Source organism: Triturus cristatus, chromosome 6, assembly GCF_964204655.1.
Source record: "Triturus cristatus chromosome 6, aTriCri1.1, whole genome shotgun sequence".
NCBI lineage: Eukaryota > Metazoa > Chordata > Amphibia > Caudata > Salamandridae > Triturus > Triturus cristatus.
The window spans coordinates 1,323,606,334-1,323,627,035 of NC_140589.1; the positions used below are offsets into that span (position 1 = coordinate 1,323,606,334).

The 20,702-nt window shown below is 43.5% G+C and overlaps 1 protein-coding gene across 2 annotated transcripts in view; it reads left to right on the forward strand.

Moving 5' to 3' along the window:
- DHX57 (DExH-box helicase 57) overlaps positions 1–20,702 on the forward strand; it is a 387,132-nt gene that overhangs the window by 80,362 nt on the left and 286,068 nt on the right. For both annotated transcript variants that reach the window (XM_085612312.1, XM_085612311.1), the window contains 2 exons: positions 7,500–7,649; positions 11,879–12,064. In XM_085612312.1, the coding sequence (XP_085468438.1) occupies positions 7,500–7,649; positions 11,879–12,064 (336 nt within the window). The remainder of the gene's footprint in view (positions 1–7,499; positions 7,650–11,878; positions 12,065–20,702) is intronic.

A 20,702-nucleotide genomic window follows, 5' to 3' on the forward strand; every position in this document is an offset into this window, starting at 1 on the left:
AGTTGGTTGCATACACCAACTGGACCACCTAGACCAGGCAGACTTGTATCTGCGTACCATGGAGGATGCCCATTCCTTTGTGAGGCAGTCTTGAGCTTGTTGCGAAAGGCTCAGACTTGCCGTTGTTTCTAGTAATCTGACACAGCATGAGGCGGAGACACTGATCCACTGCCAGGCTGTGGGGATTTCCTTAGGGATCTTTCAGGAGATCTGGATATAGAGGTAGAAGAATTGGAGAATCCCAAGAAAGTTCCATCAGAACTGGATACCATGCTTGAGATTTCCAAAAGGGCATCACCAAAACCAGGTTCGCCTTTTACCTCCATACTTGCTCCAATAATAGAGTTACCATTGAGAACGAGGGTAATGTGTACCTGTATTCCAGACTCCAATCTTCCAGGAATAAATCTGTTGCTTCCACCAGCGGATCTGGCTTCCAACTGAAGAACTGACCCAACTGATGGTCCAGGCAAAACGCGAATCCACTGTGAACAGACCCATCTGCCGACCAGATATTGGAAGAGCTCCACATGCTCGAATCTTGGAGGTAACTGGAGTTCCAGTCCACTACATTATTGGAAGAACCTGAAAGATGTTCCGCCATCACTGAGACCTTGTGGGCAAGGCAGTATTCTCAAAAATATCTGCCAAGCTTTGGATTTTGTTCCTACTAAACGATTGATGTAACGGACCACAAACACATTGTCCATCTTCAGAAGTACGCCAAATCGGATTTTGTCTTTGGTCTAACACTGGAACGCAAAGGAGCCTGCCAGTAGCTCCAGGCAATTGATGTGTGAAGGGTTCTTTCTTGAGAAGACCAACTTCCGCCCGTGGATAACTCCCCAGATCTGGCACACCAGCTCATCATACTGGCGTCCGACTCGATGACTGGAGTCAAATATGGCCCTGCGTTCCATGAGTCCATGTGGGAGAGCCACCACTGCATCTCTTCTCTGGCCTCTAGAGTAAGGGGTGGGCACCAACTCGATATAAGACAGGCCGCCTCTGAAATGGAAAAGGGCCTGAATCGAGGAAAAGAGAAGACCTTTATCTGTGGGCCTAGTCAGAGTTTTTCATAAAGTCTGCCTGATCTTTGCCAATTTCCTGGAGGGAAGACTTAGAGAAGACTCAGCCGAGTTGATGACAAAACCTGGGAAGGATAGGGACTGTCAGAACGAGTTGGGACTTTGCTGCATTTATGATGAAGCCCAGGGACCCACCACCATTTGCATGTGTTCGGAGAGACTTTGAGGGCATTGTTCTATCATGAGAATGTCATTCACGTAAATGATCAGGCGAACTCCCCGTGCTCTGAGGTGATCCATCACAGGGTTGAGCACCTTGGTGAAGCACCAGGGAGCTTACGACAAACCGAAGGGTAGGGCGGTGAATTTGAACACTTGATCCCTCCATTGAAACTGGAGGAATCTGCAGTGAGGAGGAAAGACTGGAATCGAAAAGAATGTGTCCTTTAGATCGAGGTGCACAATCCAGTCGTCAGGACACAACAGATCCCGTAGGAGGCAGATCCCCTCCATTTTGAAGTGGCGATAGATTAACTACCCATTGAATTTCTTGAGATTGATAACCAGGCGTTGACCCCATTGTTCTTCTTCACCAGTAAAAGGTTGCTTAGAAAACCACAAGGATGAAGGTGGGAGGGAGTAATGGCCTGTTTCTCTAGTGTCTGTGTGAGTTCCAGATCGATGAGGGCAAGGTCTTGTTGGGAGGAAACCAGGGTGCATGGACAATGAGGCTAAGAAGAGAAGCCGTAAAACTCTACTTGAAATCCTTGGATGGTCTGTAGCACACATGCATTTGAGGTAATCCCCCACCAATTGTCTAAAAACTGGACCACCCTGTCATATGAGAGGGAAAACTTGGATTCACTGTTAGAACGTCACTTGGGTGGACTGCCCTCTGCGAGCACATCTGGAGCCAAGGAGTCGGTCCCACCTCTAGAGGGATAGAAGCCGCCAAATCGATTGGAGTCTTGCCACTGTGTCAGTTTGCCTTGACCTTTGAAGGAGGGCTGTGTTGTGGGGTGGCCAGTCATTCGACAACAATGTACACCCTAGGGTTAAAGATGCCCTTAATTGATGCCTTCACTTTATTTAGGGAACTAAAGGTGGACAAGAACTTCCTTAGCTCTTTAATGAGGGTATCCCCAAACGGGCCCCCCTGGGCCACCACCCCTCCCTCCAAAGACACTGATTCACCCAGCTTGAGGTCAACTTTGATCTGTAGACAGAGCGCAGTTGGCATTGCCCAATAGTAGGATTGCTGTTTAGGCCCAGCCTGATAGTACCTCTGAGCAAATAATGGATCCCGATGCCTTGGCATCTTTCGCCATGCCTAACATTTTTGTGAGGGGTCCTGTCACGTCTAGGAGTTTGTCTAAAGAAAGGAAGAGGTCCTCTGGAGAAAAAAATGGAGGGAGGCAGAGACCGGGGAAAGGGCTACAAACTGAAGAACAAAAGCCACCAACCCTATATATTTACATTTGTATTCATCCAATGATATTGATTATTCACAACATACACTGAGCCAAATAATTATGATAACCAACAGTCATTTATATATACTCTTGCAATACTTCTTATTTGTTATTTTTTCTTTTCTATAAAGGTTTTCTAATATTGGCTACAAATTGGCAACTCATTTGTGGAAAACAGCGTGAAGTAATAAAATAGATGCTTATAAATAACAATACAATTATACATCCTTTCTCCACAAAGCACTCTAAACATTGAACACACTCGCTCATACATATCACATCACAATCATTCATCATGCATACCACAATTGTAACTAACCATCAAAATATGTTGAAAACATCAGGTGATGTGTTAATTTTCTTCTTGTGGTACATCACCATACTTAGAATAGAAAAATATTCTCATTTTCGTTATTATACAAGAGATTTTGTACAGTCCTTTTGAAAAACAGTAAATTTATTCCGATTTATAATTTACAGAATTCAAGCCTTTCCATAGAAGTGCAAACTATTTAGGTGAATAAATCTTCTAGGTGCTCCATGTGTTTTCTGTCTATGTGGGTAGTCTTCCGTCCTCACTCTATAGCAGAGATGCGCGTTTCGGTGCAAAACCAAATGCGGTCAACCACCTCCTACAGGGCGTAAAGGAAAATAAAATACTAAAGGGAGAAATGAAAGGTAGTCTTGGATAGTTACTACATCTTATGTCACAAAGTTCACATAGCTGTAGAGGCAGGTGGGCAACACTGCCCCTTAGTCTAGGAAAAGTCGCTAGTGTAGATAATAAGACAACAGAAGACTCATGGGAAGATGGCTGGCATATATAGAAATCAAGGTGAATGACCATTTACGCCAGAGTGTAGGATAAATTCAGCAAAAGTTAGTCTGTATATGTACTAAATGGTCCTCTGGAAGATGCTGAGTTGAGAAGAGCAGGTGGAATCCACCATATCACTGACTCAAATCTGATGGCAAAGAAACGCAACGTCTAGAAGTTTGTCCTGGTAAGCCCGCCGAGGACCGATTAATACCCTTCTAAGGGTCTCGCATGTATTTGGGGAGTAAGGTCACCATTTTAGAGTCCAGTTTAGGGGTAAGAGCAACCTTACCTTCTTGAGAGGGATGAGGACATTCCGCCTAAGACGATTCCGGACCTCTTTATCAAAAGGTTTCCTGAGTCCGGTCGCCACGTAGGAAGCCACTTTGGGAGCTAGGGCCCACTTGGAGGACAGAGGGTGCATCAAAATATCATGGTTCAACATGTCACTGTCCGGTAGAAGAGGGGTGTTGGAGGCCGGAGGAGAAGCCTCTGAGGAGAGCACCAAGGTCTGGATTGTTCATTGTCCATGTCAGACCATGCCTGGGAGTCCTCTTCGTCGAAGGAGCAGCATAATCCTCGCCTCTGGTCCTTATATAGAATTCTCTTTGTAGCATAATAAACAGTATTCTGGTACTGTGCTTAGTAATGGAGAATTTGTTGTCTAGAAAAAACACAGGCTGTAAGTTGAATTTAACAACTTCTTTAGCACATTCAATTCTGTCAATAGACTGAACTATGGTTAGGTTATATTCCCCCTGGTGTACTGCACATTAATATTGTATTCTGTTGAGACTGTTGAATACATTTGAAGCAAGATCACGGATAATATCCCAGTGCATAACAGATTGAAACAAGGGTGCTTGTTTCAGCACCCCTACTGTTTTCTTTAGATATTTCAAATCTGCCTAAACTCAATGATGGACCTATTTATGTTATGTATGCTGATGACTGCTGCTAATGGATTTAATTCCAATTGAACTTCAAGGCAGCTCTCAGTTTTGGCTGAAAATGCAGATATAACTAATCTTCAGATAAGTCTACTTAGTCTACATAAAACCCAGATGATGTCTTTTGAATGCAGAGGCAAAGCATATCCATGAGGTTGTGGCCGAATGAGGTAAAATTGATGATCTGTAAAGCATTTTCAATGTCTATAGAGGTTTCACTGACCAGAAACCAGTCTTTTAAGCCACACATTAGAACACAGCTGACAAACGCTGGTTCTTTTTGTATTGGCTTATTATAGTTTTTAATGTCAAAGGGAGGTTGTGTTCCTACTCTGGTTCTCTGCATAAAAAATACCGGCTCTGGCTTTCTTTGTATGTTATCGACTGTCATTTCAGCCACTTGAGATTGTGGCTAAGTTGGAAGATCGGTTATTCCTGTTTTGTTTATATTCCACGCATTCCAAAACTATAGGAACTTACAACTCAGCCCATTTTTATCAAAAGGAAAATTAAGGTAATTTTTGGAAATCAGTGTAATATGAAATTTTGTGGTATTAAATGTATTCTACTGATAATGTTTGTTGTAAATTATGTAGGTTTTTGGAGCTTTGAGTTTTTATTGATATCTGGTGTTTTATGCATTTTCATCTATGATTATATTAAGTGAAAGTTTATTTAATGCTAAGACCCTATTTATAATTCTAATTACTTTTTCACTAACGTTTTGATTTACACATCAACAGCAAGGTCCATACAAACAACAATTAAATAGGATACTCCCTACATCATTGCATCCAGAAGATGTCTGCCTTTATTACAGTAATACCCTCTAATGTTCTCTAGGGTTTTACAACCCTGGACAGATTATATTTCAATAGACAACTTGCTGTCTAGTGGTTTGTAGATGAGGATGAGAGACTCAAGAGTCTGTTTCATAGTTCTAATTTGTCTTCCTTCTTTAAGTTTTCCCTTTAGTCTGGTTTCATTGTGAAATGTTCCTGGACTAGCGTCCAAGCTGTATTCTACTCATGATTTTTATGTTGCTTTCCATTTTGTAATACATTGTCTAAACACCATGCCAAACAATCTGAAGCCCACCATTTTGCCATTGATATTAGGTCTACTTTTTAACCATTGTAATGCAATAGCCTTTATAGCTGTTTCACATAAGACGTCAAGTATGAACATCTTTGTATGTAACATTATTCCTGAGTGTTATGACTGCTTGGTTTATGTACCTTAGATGAGGGTTCTCTTGTTTTGCATACTTTTTATGTCTTTGGGCAAAAATATATTTCCAAAGCTTTTGAATTTGTTCACAATGATCTGTCAGATGAAGTAATTGCCAGCGTATTTCTCTAAATTCTAAATCTTATTGCATTACGTGGTTCACTGCTATTCTGCTTGCTCCTGTGTTATCCAGTATTTTAGAAGTGTCTTTTTGCTAAATCTTCGCTATATTCAGACTGAACCTGGATGTTGTTTGGCTGGTACACAAGGGTTAAATAAAAATAATCTATATGGTATAGTTTTTTATCTACAATTTGTACTGATTTCTGATTTTCTAGGAATTCACGAAATCCCCAGGAGTACTGTAAGGAGTGACAGCTTATGATCACTTGCAAATACTGCACTGGTTATTTTTTTTTCTGGGCTTCCTTGCATTTACCTGCCTAGTGGTCTCAACTGTCTGAGAGTCCACTAAAGGTGTGCCATGCTATTACTTGACATGCAGTCGTACAACTTACATTCTACCAGTTAGGTGGTGCACCCAGATTGTACCCCACTTCTAGGGAATTGTAGCTATTAGACTAATGACTAGCAGATGGTGGCCACTGATGGTTATAGCAGTGCATGTGTTTACCTGCATATCAGGCAAGGAAAATGCCTGCCAATACCCTTCCTCTAGAAAATACGATAACGTACTCTATACCTGGGTCACCGTCATTTCTAAAATGTGTATGTTGTATACTGTGTAGAGTTTCATTTGGACAACATGTTTGGAGCTAGGACGTCTTGTGTAACCTTGCAGGTTGCCTTAAGCCTTTGAGGAAGCAATGATCTGCATGTAAATGATAACACTGTGGTGGAGATTGGAGAGAGTAGCCATCCCTGCCCTTCTCAACTAGTTTCCCACCTCCACAACCCTGAAACCCTCTTTCTGTGTTGTGCTTTCTGTAGCCTAAGAACGTAGATAGTTTGGCTAAGGCTGTGAGGCTAAAAAATACAAACCTTTACTTTCACAAAATGCAACTCAGTGTCATGCTACTCTATTAGTCCCCTCAATTGTTTTCAACAAATAAGGAAAGCAGCCTCTCTCTTTGGTGTTGTGAAATTAACATCCTGCCAATGTGCAGATTTTTAACCTCCACTGTGCCAAGTGACTTGGGCCATAAAAGAGCAATACTCAGGTGGCATTTGTTTATTTATCCCTTCCAAGATGTACCAAAGCTAAACAGCAGTCGATCAAAGAGTTTGCAAATAATAAAGGTCTGCTTAAAGGAAACTGATCCTTTCTGTGAACACAAAATGGGCAGTTCACAGTGTTTTCATGCAGAAGAGTTCAGCAAATCCTGTGAAAGGCTACAAATCTTCTGGCACACTTCAAAGCTTCCTTTACCATACTTATTGACTGCCTCTTAAACTATCTGATGGCCTCTCCCCATTCTTTCTCAAATTTGTGGAGCAGCGTGGGTCGTAATATTATAGACATTCTGAATTTGTTTTGCTCTCTGGATACAGAAGCTATATAATATCAATAGAAAAGAGTATTTGTGATGGAGACTGCATTTTGATAGTAGTTGTGGAAGCTAGTGAGGGAACATATGTTTGAGTGACATTAAAGAGTTCAGCCTTTCAGAGTTGCCCATTCAACCATCTTAAATATTGAATTATTCTCCATTATTTTCTAGTCCTCTCCAAGGGATATATACTATTGTTTTGTATCCGTAATTGAGTTTCTTCACCTTTGCAACTGTATCTTCTCCTGGAAAGTTGATTACATTTCTGATATTGAGTGATAGCTTCATTTGTTTGTCTAATGGTATTCTTTCTCTTGAAAAACAGTTAAATTGACCCATTCAATTAAGATTTTAGGAGGTCTTTCTGAGATACCTAAACATTAAGTAGATTCTTTCATCCTACTTTGTATCCATATTGGCATTCACGTTTCAAAATGTATGAATATGATTAATGTTGGTCATTAATATTTATGTCTTTTTTGTTATTATAGGGCAAACTATGTTAGAAGACCAAGGGTGGTACGACGCAATCCGGAAACAAGTGCACCTCTACAGAAATTGCACATGACCACTGAAAATCAGGAGAGGGTGAAAGAACTCTTGCGACATCTCCAAGGACAGGACCTCGAACCTGCTGAAGAGTGAGTTTTGGTGGTTGATATGTTTACTTTTTGTGAGCATAGAGAAATGACCATGATCCAATTTATCTTGCGCTTAATCTTACAGACTCTCAATTGGAGAAATGGCACCAGACTGATTGTGCATACGCCTGTAAACTCAGGCTAAATGAAACAGGAAAAAAACTTTCCAGAGCACCCATTAAATCGTAAACTGTAGACTTTTCAACCAACCTGCAGTGGAATGCACTTCATACATTTTCAACCAACCTGCAGTGGAATGCACTTCATACATTTTCAACCAACCTGCAGTGGAATGCATTTCATACAATGCTGAGCATGGAGGGGAAAGATTACGGACTCGTAACAATTGAATCTTTTTTAGCTATTTCTCAAAGCCACAAATCAAGTATTACTAGATCACAAAGAAAGTGGGCATATGATGGTGCAAGATTCCTAACATGATTGGAATGATAATTAATTCAAGGAGAAGAAGAAAGAGCTAAACATATCCCTTAGAGAAGGGCAGCCTTAGTGGGTGAAGCATAGCTGCTGGAAGCCTGAAAGGACCTATAAGCTTCTTATACGGCACAAAAAGAAAAAGCAGTGCACTGAGGCTTGGAAAGTCCTGCAAGATGCAATCGATCTAAAATATATAAACAAAAGTTCTGGGAAATTATAGAATGGGGCTGCACAGGACCAGGCAAGAACTTGGAGGCCAACAAAAGCCCCTTAAGATGGGCAAAACACTTTTCCTCAATATACCAAGTGGTTATGGGAAGAGAAAACATTGATTCAAAGGAAGACACAGAGAATACAGCCGCAGCTATGACTATTCTGCATAATCACTATCATAAGCGCAACACATTTAGTAAAATTGAACTAGTCCAGGCCATTCAACATAAAAAAAATTGGAAAAGCCCAAGGCCCGGACCAGGTGCTAACAGATGTGTTCAGAAATAATCTGTAAGTGTGGCTGGGCCCTTTGACAGCAGCCTTTAATTCAATCTTATCAAAAGGTGTAGTCCCCGATTCCTGGAGGTCATCCATCATCGTCCCCAGCCATAAAAATGGAAGAAGGGACGTTCCAATTATTTATTGCCCAATCTCCATACTGGATGGTGTAGGTCAGATCTTTGGTAAGCTGCTGCTCGCCCACCTGGAGACTTGGATGGAGGACAACTGTATAATATCTCACCTTCAAGACGGATTCTGCAGGGGCTGGAGTACAACTGATCAAGTCCAGCGATTATACGTGATTTGTTTGAAGTATATGTCTCTTCGAAAATCAACACTCTTTCTGGGTTTCATAGACCTAAATACCGCTTTTGATGGCATGGACCGGGCTACACTGTGGCACATCTTGGAGGATCACACTGTTCCCGAATACATATTGAATCTGCTAATTAACCTCCATACCAGAAATACAGCAGTTTTAAAATATGGCCATAAAGGCGACTGCATGACCACATTTAGCATATATACAGGGGTTAGGCAGGGATGCGTGCTAGCACCAGCTCTATTTTATATCTATATTAATGACATAGGGAAGTCGCTCATTGATCATGCCCAGGATGTACCCAAGCGAGGGAATGACTAAATCCCAATCCTTATGTTCGTCGACGATGTGGTAACTCTAGCGTGCACAGTACTGTCAAATCAGCGGCTGTTGGAAGGATTTAAACTTTTCTGTAAATCTAGGAAACTAACCATCAACGTGCAGGAAACAAAGTTCATGATAAAGAAATCAAAGGCCAAGTTAAAATGGACCTGCAGGATCTATGGAAACCCAGTAGAACAGGTTAAAACCTTCGATTATTTAGGTATCCGGATTGACGACCGCTTCATTGGTGCGGCTGAGTAACCAAATCGAAAGTGGTCATCTCCCAACCGGCTGGAGCAGTTCGGAGATTTGCAAGCAAGTGTATTAACCATCTACTACAGATACTAGTGGTTAGAGTCACATATATACAAGTTGCAAATTAACTCAAGGAAAAGATACAAACATATAAAACTCTAAATTCACAAAAGAATGGTAGCAAGTACATACTTCTACTACAGACACTAGTGGATAGAATTATATATATCTCAAAAATCAATAGGGGAGTGGATCACTAGTCCCAAAAGAGCCAGGGTGTGCAAAGACAGTACTATGTACTGTTAAGAAACCCTCAATCACGTGTTACAGAGATCGATTTAAGCGGTATATTTTTGTTCTCCGCTCTGTTGTTATCAACGTGACAGCATCATCATTGGGTTAATGCAATGCTTCCTCCACCTGGAGGTCGTCCCACTGGTTGTTTCAGTAGTGATCGTAGAAAGAAAAAAGGTGATTTTTAGTGAAGTGACATGTGGTGGAAAAATAATACTAAAAAAGGTTAAAAGTCCCGTAGAGCCAGTAAAATATCTTTAATTACACTGGATACGAGAAAATTATGATAGTTCTTCGGTGTGCACTCAGACTGGTTATGGTCTAGTGCACTATAAAAAAGTGTCCATAAAAAAGGTCGACATGTTTCAGCCCTCCTAAATGCCCCGAAGGGTCAAATGGGCTTTCTTCAGGACCTAAACAAGGTGATGGTGACCCTAGTATTCAGGGGGTCTCCAGTGAAAAAGGAGGAATGTAACGTTTATAGTCCCACGTATATCTGTTCAATTTGAACCTGTTTTCCCGTATTGAGGGCAACAGCGGGTGTATATAAGGCGGTTGCTCACGCTCTCTTCGGCGTGGGACGTGTCCAGTGCTGACTCTGCCTTCTTTGACCCGAAGTTAACGGCTGGCTCAACCGTGGGTGGGATGATCCAACCTACCAAGAAGAGCTTACTTCCCTGGGATTTGACTGCATCCTAGATATGCTATACAGTTCTCCAGTACCCTACAGTCTCCCCGACATCACTCACATGATCTTCCTCTGCTTGAGATCTACGTTAAGAATCCTTAACTGGAACTGTAAATTAATGGGGTAGTGTGCACTGGCTCCACCACTCAGCTGGCTTAGAGGGCTTCCACAAACGGGATATGAGCGGCATCACAACCCTTGGGATTGTTTGGGTGGGGAAACACATTTTGCCCTTTTGAGACCCACTGAATCGCTACAGTCTTAATTAACCGAAATTCCATAAATATGTGCAACTACACCATGCATTCATAGCCAACATCCCACCTGACACTGATGTCCGGGAATTTAGCTCACTGGAGGCAAAACTGCTTATGGACCACATTGGTAAAGGAGCAATCTCCCAAATTTATCGATCTCTGATCACGAATGCCCCACATAGTTCTGACACACTCCGACACCGCTGGGAGGGCTGGGTTGGCGAGCTTGATGAGGCAGATTGGAGGGAGGCCAGGCTGGCTCCTTGCACGTTGGACATCTGTCCGGCTGATTCAATTAAACTACCTACACACAAGGTACCTCGCCCTGATACGCTTATACCATGCTGGCAGGATCCCCAAACCTAACCTACCCCGAGGTGGCCCTGCTGGGCATGGTTGATGTGATTGGCGGTTCTTGGGCTGGAAATACGCTTGTGGGTGTTGCCACATTGGTTGCTCAGTTGTATATTGCCCATAGATGGAATTCCTGGCGGAATGAAGATCAAAAGTGGACTGGTGTACTGAACTTGAAAAAAGCCTATGTATATGGCACAAGGCTGTCCACGGAAACATAAGAAATGAGGGATCCGGGGGCCATACTATGGTTTGAGGATGTGATTGGTCACTGGTTGGTTATAATGTGAATGTGAGATGCGTCTGTATTTGTACTTTACTTGGTGGATTCCAAAAATTTAAAAGATTTTGTCAACAGAAGTTTTGACAAGAGATATGTATTTGTTGTTGTTACAAGTGGATTGTTAAAGAGTAATTGTACTGTACACAGAGATAGTCAAGGGAGACTACTGGACTACTGGACCGACACTTTATAAACGAGTGCACCTGTAAACCCTGAATTGAATCAAATTCTCAAATTGTAATTTGGGCAGTGCCTTCCAGTCTCTCGAATCCTACACTTAACTTGTATTTATGTAAAAGTCTTCATGTTGCTTCCCTGAAACATTTACACTTTTTGCTGTGGATGCAAACGAATGCCCAAATTGTTCAAGAAAATGCAATTATTAAAAGAATCAAACTGTGTTTAGAAAGGGCCATTCTTCTTTCTAAATGTATGTTCTGCTTATTTTCATGCTTATAATGGTTGTTGTGTCACTTGAAAGGACATATTTGTTGGTTATATAAATATGTTTTTTAACAGAGATGCTGGATCAGGTGAAGAGGATGAGGAGTATGATGAACATGATTACCGGGATGATGATGATCACTATTGGTCAACTGAAGTGGAGGCACCAGATGTTACAAATAACTTTTCCTTTTATCCTCCTGAGCCAGTGGAAGTACCAGAGACCATGGTTTCCCAGTTTGCTATTGGAAAACTCTCCAGGTGAATTCAAAGTCAGGAATATGTTTTGCTCTGACTGTTCATACTATCAAGAGTGTAATACATAGTTAAGATCAGAATTTGTTTTAAACGATTTTTGGATGCTATTCACACCGTAATCCCAATCTGAGAATGCTGTGATCTAAACAGAAAGAACAAGTTGATTTATTAAATTTTATTGTAAATCATAGAATTCCATACTAACTGGAACAGTTGGAAATTGCCATTTTCAGGGAATTTTCTCAAACTGAAATGACAAGTCATAGGGCATGGCCACCGGGAGGACCCTCCAGAGCTTGCATAGGATTCTCTTTTAAGAACTCCCAGGACCCTCAGTTGACCAATCACAATGGAAGGATACCTGTTACATACAGATAAGTTTAGCAAAGATGGAATTCAGACTTCACCACTTTGACTCTGATGCTTTCTTAAATTTAAACAAAACATGGCTTAAACATTGAGCAATGGAATCTTTCTCAGAAATGGAGAATCATGCAGTAATTTTCATATGGCTTGATGATAAGCCTAATCAGTGCTTTGAATCTTTCTATTGAAATGCGTATGGGAATCCGGGGTAAAGAAGTACATAAAAATTTATAAAGACATATATTGGTAGGAATTTTTATAGCAATAACTGGACAATTTGCTTTGGGATTGGTATTAAGTACCTGCAATTTTCGCTTAAAATGTGTGTTCCAAATAGCAAAAACAAGAGTGTCTAGATGTAACTGCACACAATATAGGCTAGTGTTTGTTTTCTCTAGTTGAAGCTTCAGTTGAAAGTGCAGTGGAAGTGATTGAGTAAAATATTTAACAGAAAACGACAGCTTGTTGCACAAATTGAAGGTTTTTATTTTTTAAACCATTCACTCCCAAATCACTTCACTAGAACCTCTCTCCAGAATTGTGCCATGAAATCCTAAAGCAGAGTCTCAATCTTTGTTGCTATTATTAAATCACACATTTACTTCAAATTTTAGGCTTTAGGACAGATTGGGAGGTGAATTTTGTGAAGTACATGTGAGCAGAATTGCATGATCCAATTTTGTGCTGATTGACCTTTTTGGCACAGATTAACTGAAATGCCAGTGGGGCATAGCACCCTATTTAGAGGCATTAGATATAAATATTTAACTCTGCCCTGGTGTTGCTTCTGAGGTAGTGTGGCATGCTCTTGAGTACGTTACATATTAGCTGTAATTTCAGAAGCTGCTTCCTGATTGGAACTCTTTGGTCAATACTGAAATGAGAATTTGTTGGCAAGTTCTCCCATTGAGCAAGCAAATCACTTTTCTTGGTATATTCTTGTTGAAAAGGATATTTGTTCACCCATTAAACCCCTTGATCTGTCAGGTTGCCTAAAGAAGGTCTCTTGTCCTAGTTTTACAACACTTATTTTCTAATCCAAATTACAGTGAACTGCCAAAGAAAGAGGCGGAGACCTCTGATACTCACTCACCTCTCATTATTTATCCTATTCCTATTTACCACTTGGGACCTGCCTTGAGATGTCATAGAACTCAAAATTCTTTCTGACCAGCAATTAGTGATAGGACTCCCCTCTCGTATGGAGCTTTATGTGAAAGGCTGCATACCTTCTGACAGGGCCTTCTAAATTAAACCCACTTATGTCCTTCTTCCCTCTCTGAAGTCTGGCTATGTTGCTTATTCTATCCCATATATTTAAACTCCTACCAACTAAGTAAAATGAAAGTGCAGAATACAAATGATTTCTTCTTTAGCATCTTGTACCATATTTTCAGAACAGAGATGTTTGTTGCCAGCTAAAACTAGTTCTACAGGGAAAGCATGTCCTCGGGGATTAACTGTGTCATCTCTAAAGAGTAGCAGAAGGACAAATGAAAGGGGTTATCTAGGCAAAATGTCTCAATGAAGAATCATCACACAGATTTCCTAGAACTACATTCACTCTCCATTTCAATGTTGCAATGTTTGTTTTGTATAGCATATGATCGCTTCTTTGGGTTTCTTGGAATTTGGTATAGTACTACACTAAGCAAAAGGCAACGGGACTAATTTAGTAAGGATTAAAGTTGTTAAATCGCCAGCTGCTTCCCTCATTTAAGATTCCAAAGTGTTGGTGTCACCAGATAAGTATCCATACCTCATATGCCAGCTCCTGAAATGGGCTGTTTTTTCTGGAGGCCTTTATTTGTCCGCCAGTGCACAAGTAGTCTTATCCTTTACACATTACAACTTGACTTAGCGTTTCCTCTTTCTTTGATTTGAGCCACCCACTCACTGACACAGATTCTGAACCAGTGAAAATCTGAATAATATAGCCAACAAAAGCAATATGGACGGTACCAAAGTGCAGCATCCTACCAATATCCGCAATTATTTTTTTACAAAATTATTCGTCTGACCATTCTGCAGTTTCATACCATCTTTCAAACTGGATCCAGTCTCAAAAGCCTTTTACTCCTTGGCCTCTCTTGCCAGAGATGACCCAGAAACCACGCCAGTGTTTTGCATTATCCTCTTAATCCATCTGGCTCAGGTTAGCTCAGTCTTACAATAGAGAAGCATGTTGGACCAAACACCGCACCACATACCTGCAGAGGACTGAAGTACCCAGCATATGATGGGCTGAGCAGATTTTAGAGGGTGGGGGAAGCAAAGGTAAACCTCTTGTTCCCATGAACTATCTATTCAATTTCCACTAACAATCAGTTTATCCAGAGGCTGGATCAAGGGGTAGGTAGCCACTCTCTCATATGGCTGGGGATTACCTTTCTGATGTACCCCTTTTCCAGAAAAATCCAATGTTCTTCTGGGAAACATCAAGGATTACAAGGCACGTCTGCTGCAGATTTGCAGGTCCTGAGTTCACTGAGGAAAAAACACAGACAAGGTAAGGAAATGCACAAAGGTTCCTGGTGGCACAGTTGTCTAAAAGGAACAAGGAATTATCTGTATACCTGATGTTCCTATATTTGGCCTCCAGGTTAAGAACTGGGAAAGTTGGGTTTTCAATATGAAAGTGAACAGATAGTGTGACACAAGCTACAAATGTACATAAACCCCCCCAGCTGCATGGCAATCTGCCGATTGTGGCAGCAAGTGCACACAGTTTTTTGTCATTTTTACTAGAGTTATGTTTTTGTTTCTTCCTGATGGCAGATGCAGCACATCACTAATGCATTGTCCATCCAACCCTGGGCCCTGTGTCCAGCAGAGCATTTTAGTGCACAGGAACCTGCAAAAAGGTGTAGACAGTTGATCTGTAAGTTCTCCCAATTACAACACCCACTAGGGAGCATACCTCCTCACCCATTAACCCAGCTGGCATGTGACTTGATAACCAGACTCATCCAACTGATTCCATGTGGTCTGGCCAACAGTGTTGCTTTTCACAAACCTTTTCTGAGAGCCAGATATCCTCTGCATATTACCCACAGACTCTTTCACATCTTACAAGTATTAGATCTCTGAGGGGCCCTGTATTGGTGCTCGCCCAGAAATCCTGCCTCAATGAATGTGGGTAGAAGGCTCATAGCCCATTGCAAATCCCACAGATCCTTTATGGCTAATCACAAAATGGCCTTCATTTAAACTCTTAGAATAGACCATTTGTCTCTCTAATGTCATTATAACGCCCTCAGCGTATATAATGAACTACAAACATTCCATCTCCTTATTCAGTCTATAGCCTCCTGCATATATATCCTTATTGCCCATTCAATATGAGACATGAATTCCAAGTTAATGCAGGGCTGCTGTCACTGTCTTGAACAGATTGGAAAAACACAATGGTGTGGATAAAAGACTGAATGGCAGGCTGGAGAATTCCTCTATCCCAACTGCCCAACTGAATTCCAGGAATCTGCAATGGGGCAGAAAATCAGAAGCGTTATGAATTAGTTTTTCTTACCCCACATCACTGCCCAAGAGAATAGCAGTGATTTACATACATAGCTGCACCCACCATCCTTTATTTTGTGAGGAGAAGTAAAACAGGCAAATAAGACTTCTGGGATAAAGATCAGTTATCTTCAGGGAAACGGTTTCCTGTTGCCTTGATACATTTCACCCTCCACCTGTTAGGGATCTGGAGTGGAATGAATACAGATAAAGCGATAATTTTATAATTCTTATAAGGACTGCGTGTTGGGATCTCATTCTCAAACCGTTTTTCGTGTGCTCCTTCCTGTGATGAGTCACTTTTCCTTGCGCTTACAAATTGAGAGTAAGACCCACAAGGTGTTTTTAAAGTTCAGTGTTATCCTGGGAAAGTGGAACAGCGATATCCAGTAATTTATTGAGTCTGTGACGCCCACATTGAAAAAGTGAGACTTCCTCAGCCAAACCCCCAGAACATCAAAGCAATAGCTCCTTGAGATCCACCTTAACAGTGAAGACCCAGACTTCATACTTACAATAATAGAAACAGACCTAACAAATAACACCAGAGCATCATATTGCCAGAAGATATAACTTCCTTTCCTGTGCAAAGTCTTTCTGCTGTTCTTGGACACAATGTTGGGCTAATGCTTGTGTCCATGCTCAAGAGTTAGAGAGAAGACCTCCTGGAAAATACTGTTGCAGAATAAAGCTTTGTAATTGGTATCTAATACATTTAGCAAGAAAAGCACTGGCTTGTTAGCTTTCAAGATTTGTCAAGTGAAGGAGTTTGCTTAGATTTCTGTGAATATTGTCTATGGAAGACCCTCAATTTTGTTTCTCATCTCTGCGTTCAAACACTTATAAATTGCTTTGCAGTCCACTCTAATTGACCACATTAGACACTTTTTAACACTGCCACACACTTGCAGTCTACCAATGCCCAGAGAATCCTCAATTTTAAATGAGGAAGCTGTTGGAAAACCACACACCCACTCTGAAAGGGTGGTGGTGGTCTTCCGGACACACTGTGGTAGCTTGGCTCGAGTGGTCAGGAATCAGGCTCCGTGCTAAGCATACGACATACCCAAACAATAACCATGCGTGCATCCGTTCCAAAAACGACTCTACACCGTAAAAATTGTGAAAATATCTTTCTTTATCTTCTTTTTCTCTTAGTTGCTGATTGGATAAATAAATAACAATCACAATATACAAACTTTAAATAGTGCAGGTCAAATAAATTCTGGCTTAATGATTCAATAAATAGGGGTGATCATAAATACGGAAGGCATAAATAAAAGTGCAATACATACAGGCAATTAAATATTCTGAGGCAATAAATACTGTAAACCAATAAATATTGTGCATCAATAAATACTGTGGACCAATAAATACAGTGAAGCAATAAATAGGTTAAATACAATAAATACAGTGCCCCTAATAAATACTTAAAAGCTGACAGTGACACTCATAGAATCAGTTCACTTTTGAATTCCTAAGGGCTGATTTGGCCCAGGCACAGCTTGTGGGGATGTGGAAGGCTTGGGGGTGTCTACTCCCTGGCTTGGACAAGGCTGAGGCCTAAACTGAGGTAGATCAAGGGGGGAATACCAGAGACCTGGCTCTCTCCCTCCACACAACTTCTCTAGATTAGTCCCAGCTCACCCCTGGCACAGTCAGGTTGGTTCCAGCACCTCCCTAGCCCCTTAGAGCAGTCTCTCAGGTCTCCACAGGGCCTTAGGCGCCCTCTACTCCACTTACTGCCCTTTTTCTGATGCTCCGACGCCGCTGGAGTCGTGTCGACGCCGTGAGGCGGTTCCGGTTCGATGTCGGCGGCCTCGGCACAATGTCAGTTCTTGACGACGCCGGTAGGCGGTTCCGGTTTCGATGTCGGCGGCCTCGGTTCGATCTCGACCTCCGATTCGATGGCGTCGGGCAGTCTTTACTCGATGTCGACTTCGGGCGGCTCCGGTCCGATGGCGACCTCAACTTCGATGACGTCGGCCGGCCTTGACTCGATGTCGACTTCCGGCGGCTCCGGAGTGCGATCCTCACTCCCGACCTCCGGTGCTCCTCTCCTTAGGTTTCCGGCGACTCCGGAGCGCGACCTCCACTCCCGACCTCCGGCACGATTCTCACAGGTTCCGGCGACTCCGGAGTGCGATCCTCACTCCCGACCTCCGGTACACCTCACCTCGGTCTCCGACGACTCCGGAGGGCGGACTTCACTCCTCCGATGACGCCGCTCACTCGACCTCGGGTGACTTCCTCCTCGACCTCTGGTACTCCTCACGACCTCTGACGGCGCCCTCTCTCGACCTCTGGCGGCTCCGGGTACGACGTCTGCTTTTCCAGTCAGCGCCGCTTCTCCACCTCGGGCTCCAGGTCTCAGGCTACTCGACGTCGGGCTCCAGGGAAACCAGTTTCCAGGTCAGGATCTTGCTGTTCTCTGTTTCTAAGGCCTGTTCCTGCTGTCCAGGTCCTTAGGATGGTGTTTCTGACTACTTCCCACACAGGGCTCCAGGCTGGGCTCAGTCAGTAGGGACTAGTATCAAGGGTGGGTTTATGGACCCCACTCCAGGCACAAGTTTCCACCCCTGCTGCCTCACTCCTTCCTCCTTCAGGTTTCTGCTGCTCACTCTTCACCAGTCAGGTGCCAACTGCCAGCTCCAACTGCCAACTCTCTGTCTTAGCTTCCCAACATTCTAAACCGCCTCCAACTGTCACAGGGTTCTGGAATGTTCTGGAAGGTGCTAGCAGGTTCCAGTGGATGCTGGTGATGTCACAGGTGGCCACCATTTTGTGCTCCAGGCCCTCAGACAGAAGTTTCAGGGGTAGGTAAAATGGCTCCCTGAATCTGCAGCAACACTAAAAAGTCTGGTGGTTCCCAAAAAGGAAAAATTCAAACAGGGTTTGAGGCAAAAGTGGGACAAAATAAATAATGATGAGGAGGGACCACCCAAAGGGCTGACAGGTCTAACACGCGTCCCCCCAGCTGAAAGTAGGGAGAGCTACCCAACCCCTTGGGAGTTCTCATCACTAAGGCGGAAATACCTTGAGAGACCGTCTGCATTGGCGTGGTCCACTCCAGGCCGATGTTCCACCTGAAAGTCCATTCCCTGTAGGGAAATAGACCACCTCAACAACTTGGGATTCTCCCCCTTCATTTGCATCAGCCAACGAAGGGGTCTGTGGTCGGTCTGAACTAGGAAGTGCGAGCCAAACAGGTATGGCCGCAACTTCTTCAGAGCCCATACCACTGCAAAGGCTTCACGCTCTATTGCACTCCACTTCTGTTCCCTGGGAAGTAGTCTCCGGGATAGGAAGACCACGGGTTGATCCAGACCCTCTTTGTTGAGTTGCGATAACACTGCCCCAATGCCATGTTCTGATGCATCTGTCTGGACAATGAACTCCTTGGAAAAGTCTGGGGCCCTTAAGACCGGGGCCTCGCACATGGCTTTCTTCAATCTCTCAAAGGCTTGCTGACAAGCCTCCGTCCAGACTACCCGTCGAGGTTGTTTCTTGGACGTGAGCTCCGTGAGGGGGGCTACGATGGTACCGTACCCCTTCACAAAGCGGCGGTAGTATCCCGTGAGGCCCAAAAATGCTCGGACCTCAGTCTGTGTCTTGGGGGGTTCCCAGGCCATGATGGCCTCGATCTTCGCCTGGAGGGGTTGCACCGCTCCCCTACCCACCAAGTGTCCAAGGTACACTACCGACCCCTGCCCGATCTGGCACTTGCTGGCCTTGATCGTCAATCCAGCTTGTCTCAGGGCCTGGAGAACAGTTTGCAGGTGACGCAAGTGATCCTCCCAGCTGTTACTGAAGACGGCTATGTCATCCAGATAAGCAGCAGAGAAACTCTCCATTCCGGTGAGGATCTGGTTTACCAGGCGCTGAAACGTGGCAGGTGCGTTCTTGAGCCCAAAGGGCATCACACAGAACTGGTAGTGGCCATTGGGCGTGGAGAAGGCTGACCTTTCCTTTGCTCCATCAGTCAGAGAGATCTGCCAGTACCCTGAAGTAAGGTCAAAGGTACTTAGATATTGGGCAGCTCCCAGCCGGTCAATCAATTCATCCGCCCTCGGGATCGGATGAGCATCAGTTTTGGTCACTGAATTCAGTCCCCGGTAGTCCACACAGAACCTCAGTTCTGGTTGGGCACCCGGTGGTGCAGCTTTTGGTACTAACACCACCGGACTGGACCAGGGGCTGCTAGAAGGTTCGATCACTCCTAGCTCCAGCATCTTAGTGACTTCACTATGAATGCTGGCCTTCACCTTGTCTGACATCCGGTAGATCTTGGACTTCACAGGTGGGCTGTCTCCTGTGTCCACGTCATGGACGCACAGGTGAGTCCTACCCGGGACAAGGGAGAACAATGAGGAGTACTGCCCCAGGACCTGGCGACAGTCCTCCTGCTGTTCAGGAGTTAGAGATGGGGAGAGAATCACTCCCTCCACCGACCCATCCTTCTCTTGAGACGCAAACAGATCAGGGAGGGGCTCGCTTTCCACGTCCCCTCCTCCGTCAGTCACCATCATCAAGATGACTTCGGGCCTCTCGTGGTGGGGTTTGAGGCGGTTGGCATGCAGCACCCGCAGGGGCTGACGAGGGGTCTTTAGGTCCACCAAGTAGGTAGCCTTACCCTTCTTCTCCAACACCTCAAAGGGTCCTGACCAGCGATCCTGGAGGGCGCTAAGCTCTCCTGGTTCGATCACCCACACCTTCTGGCCAGGCTCCAACTCCACCGGGTGAGCATTGTGGTCAT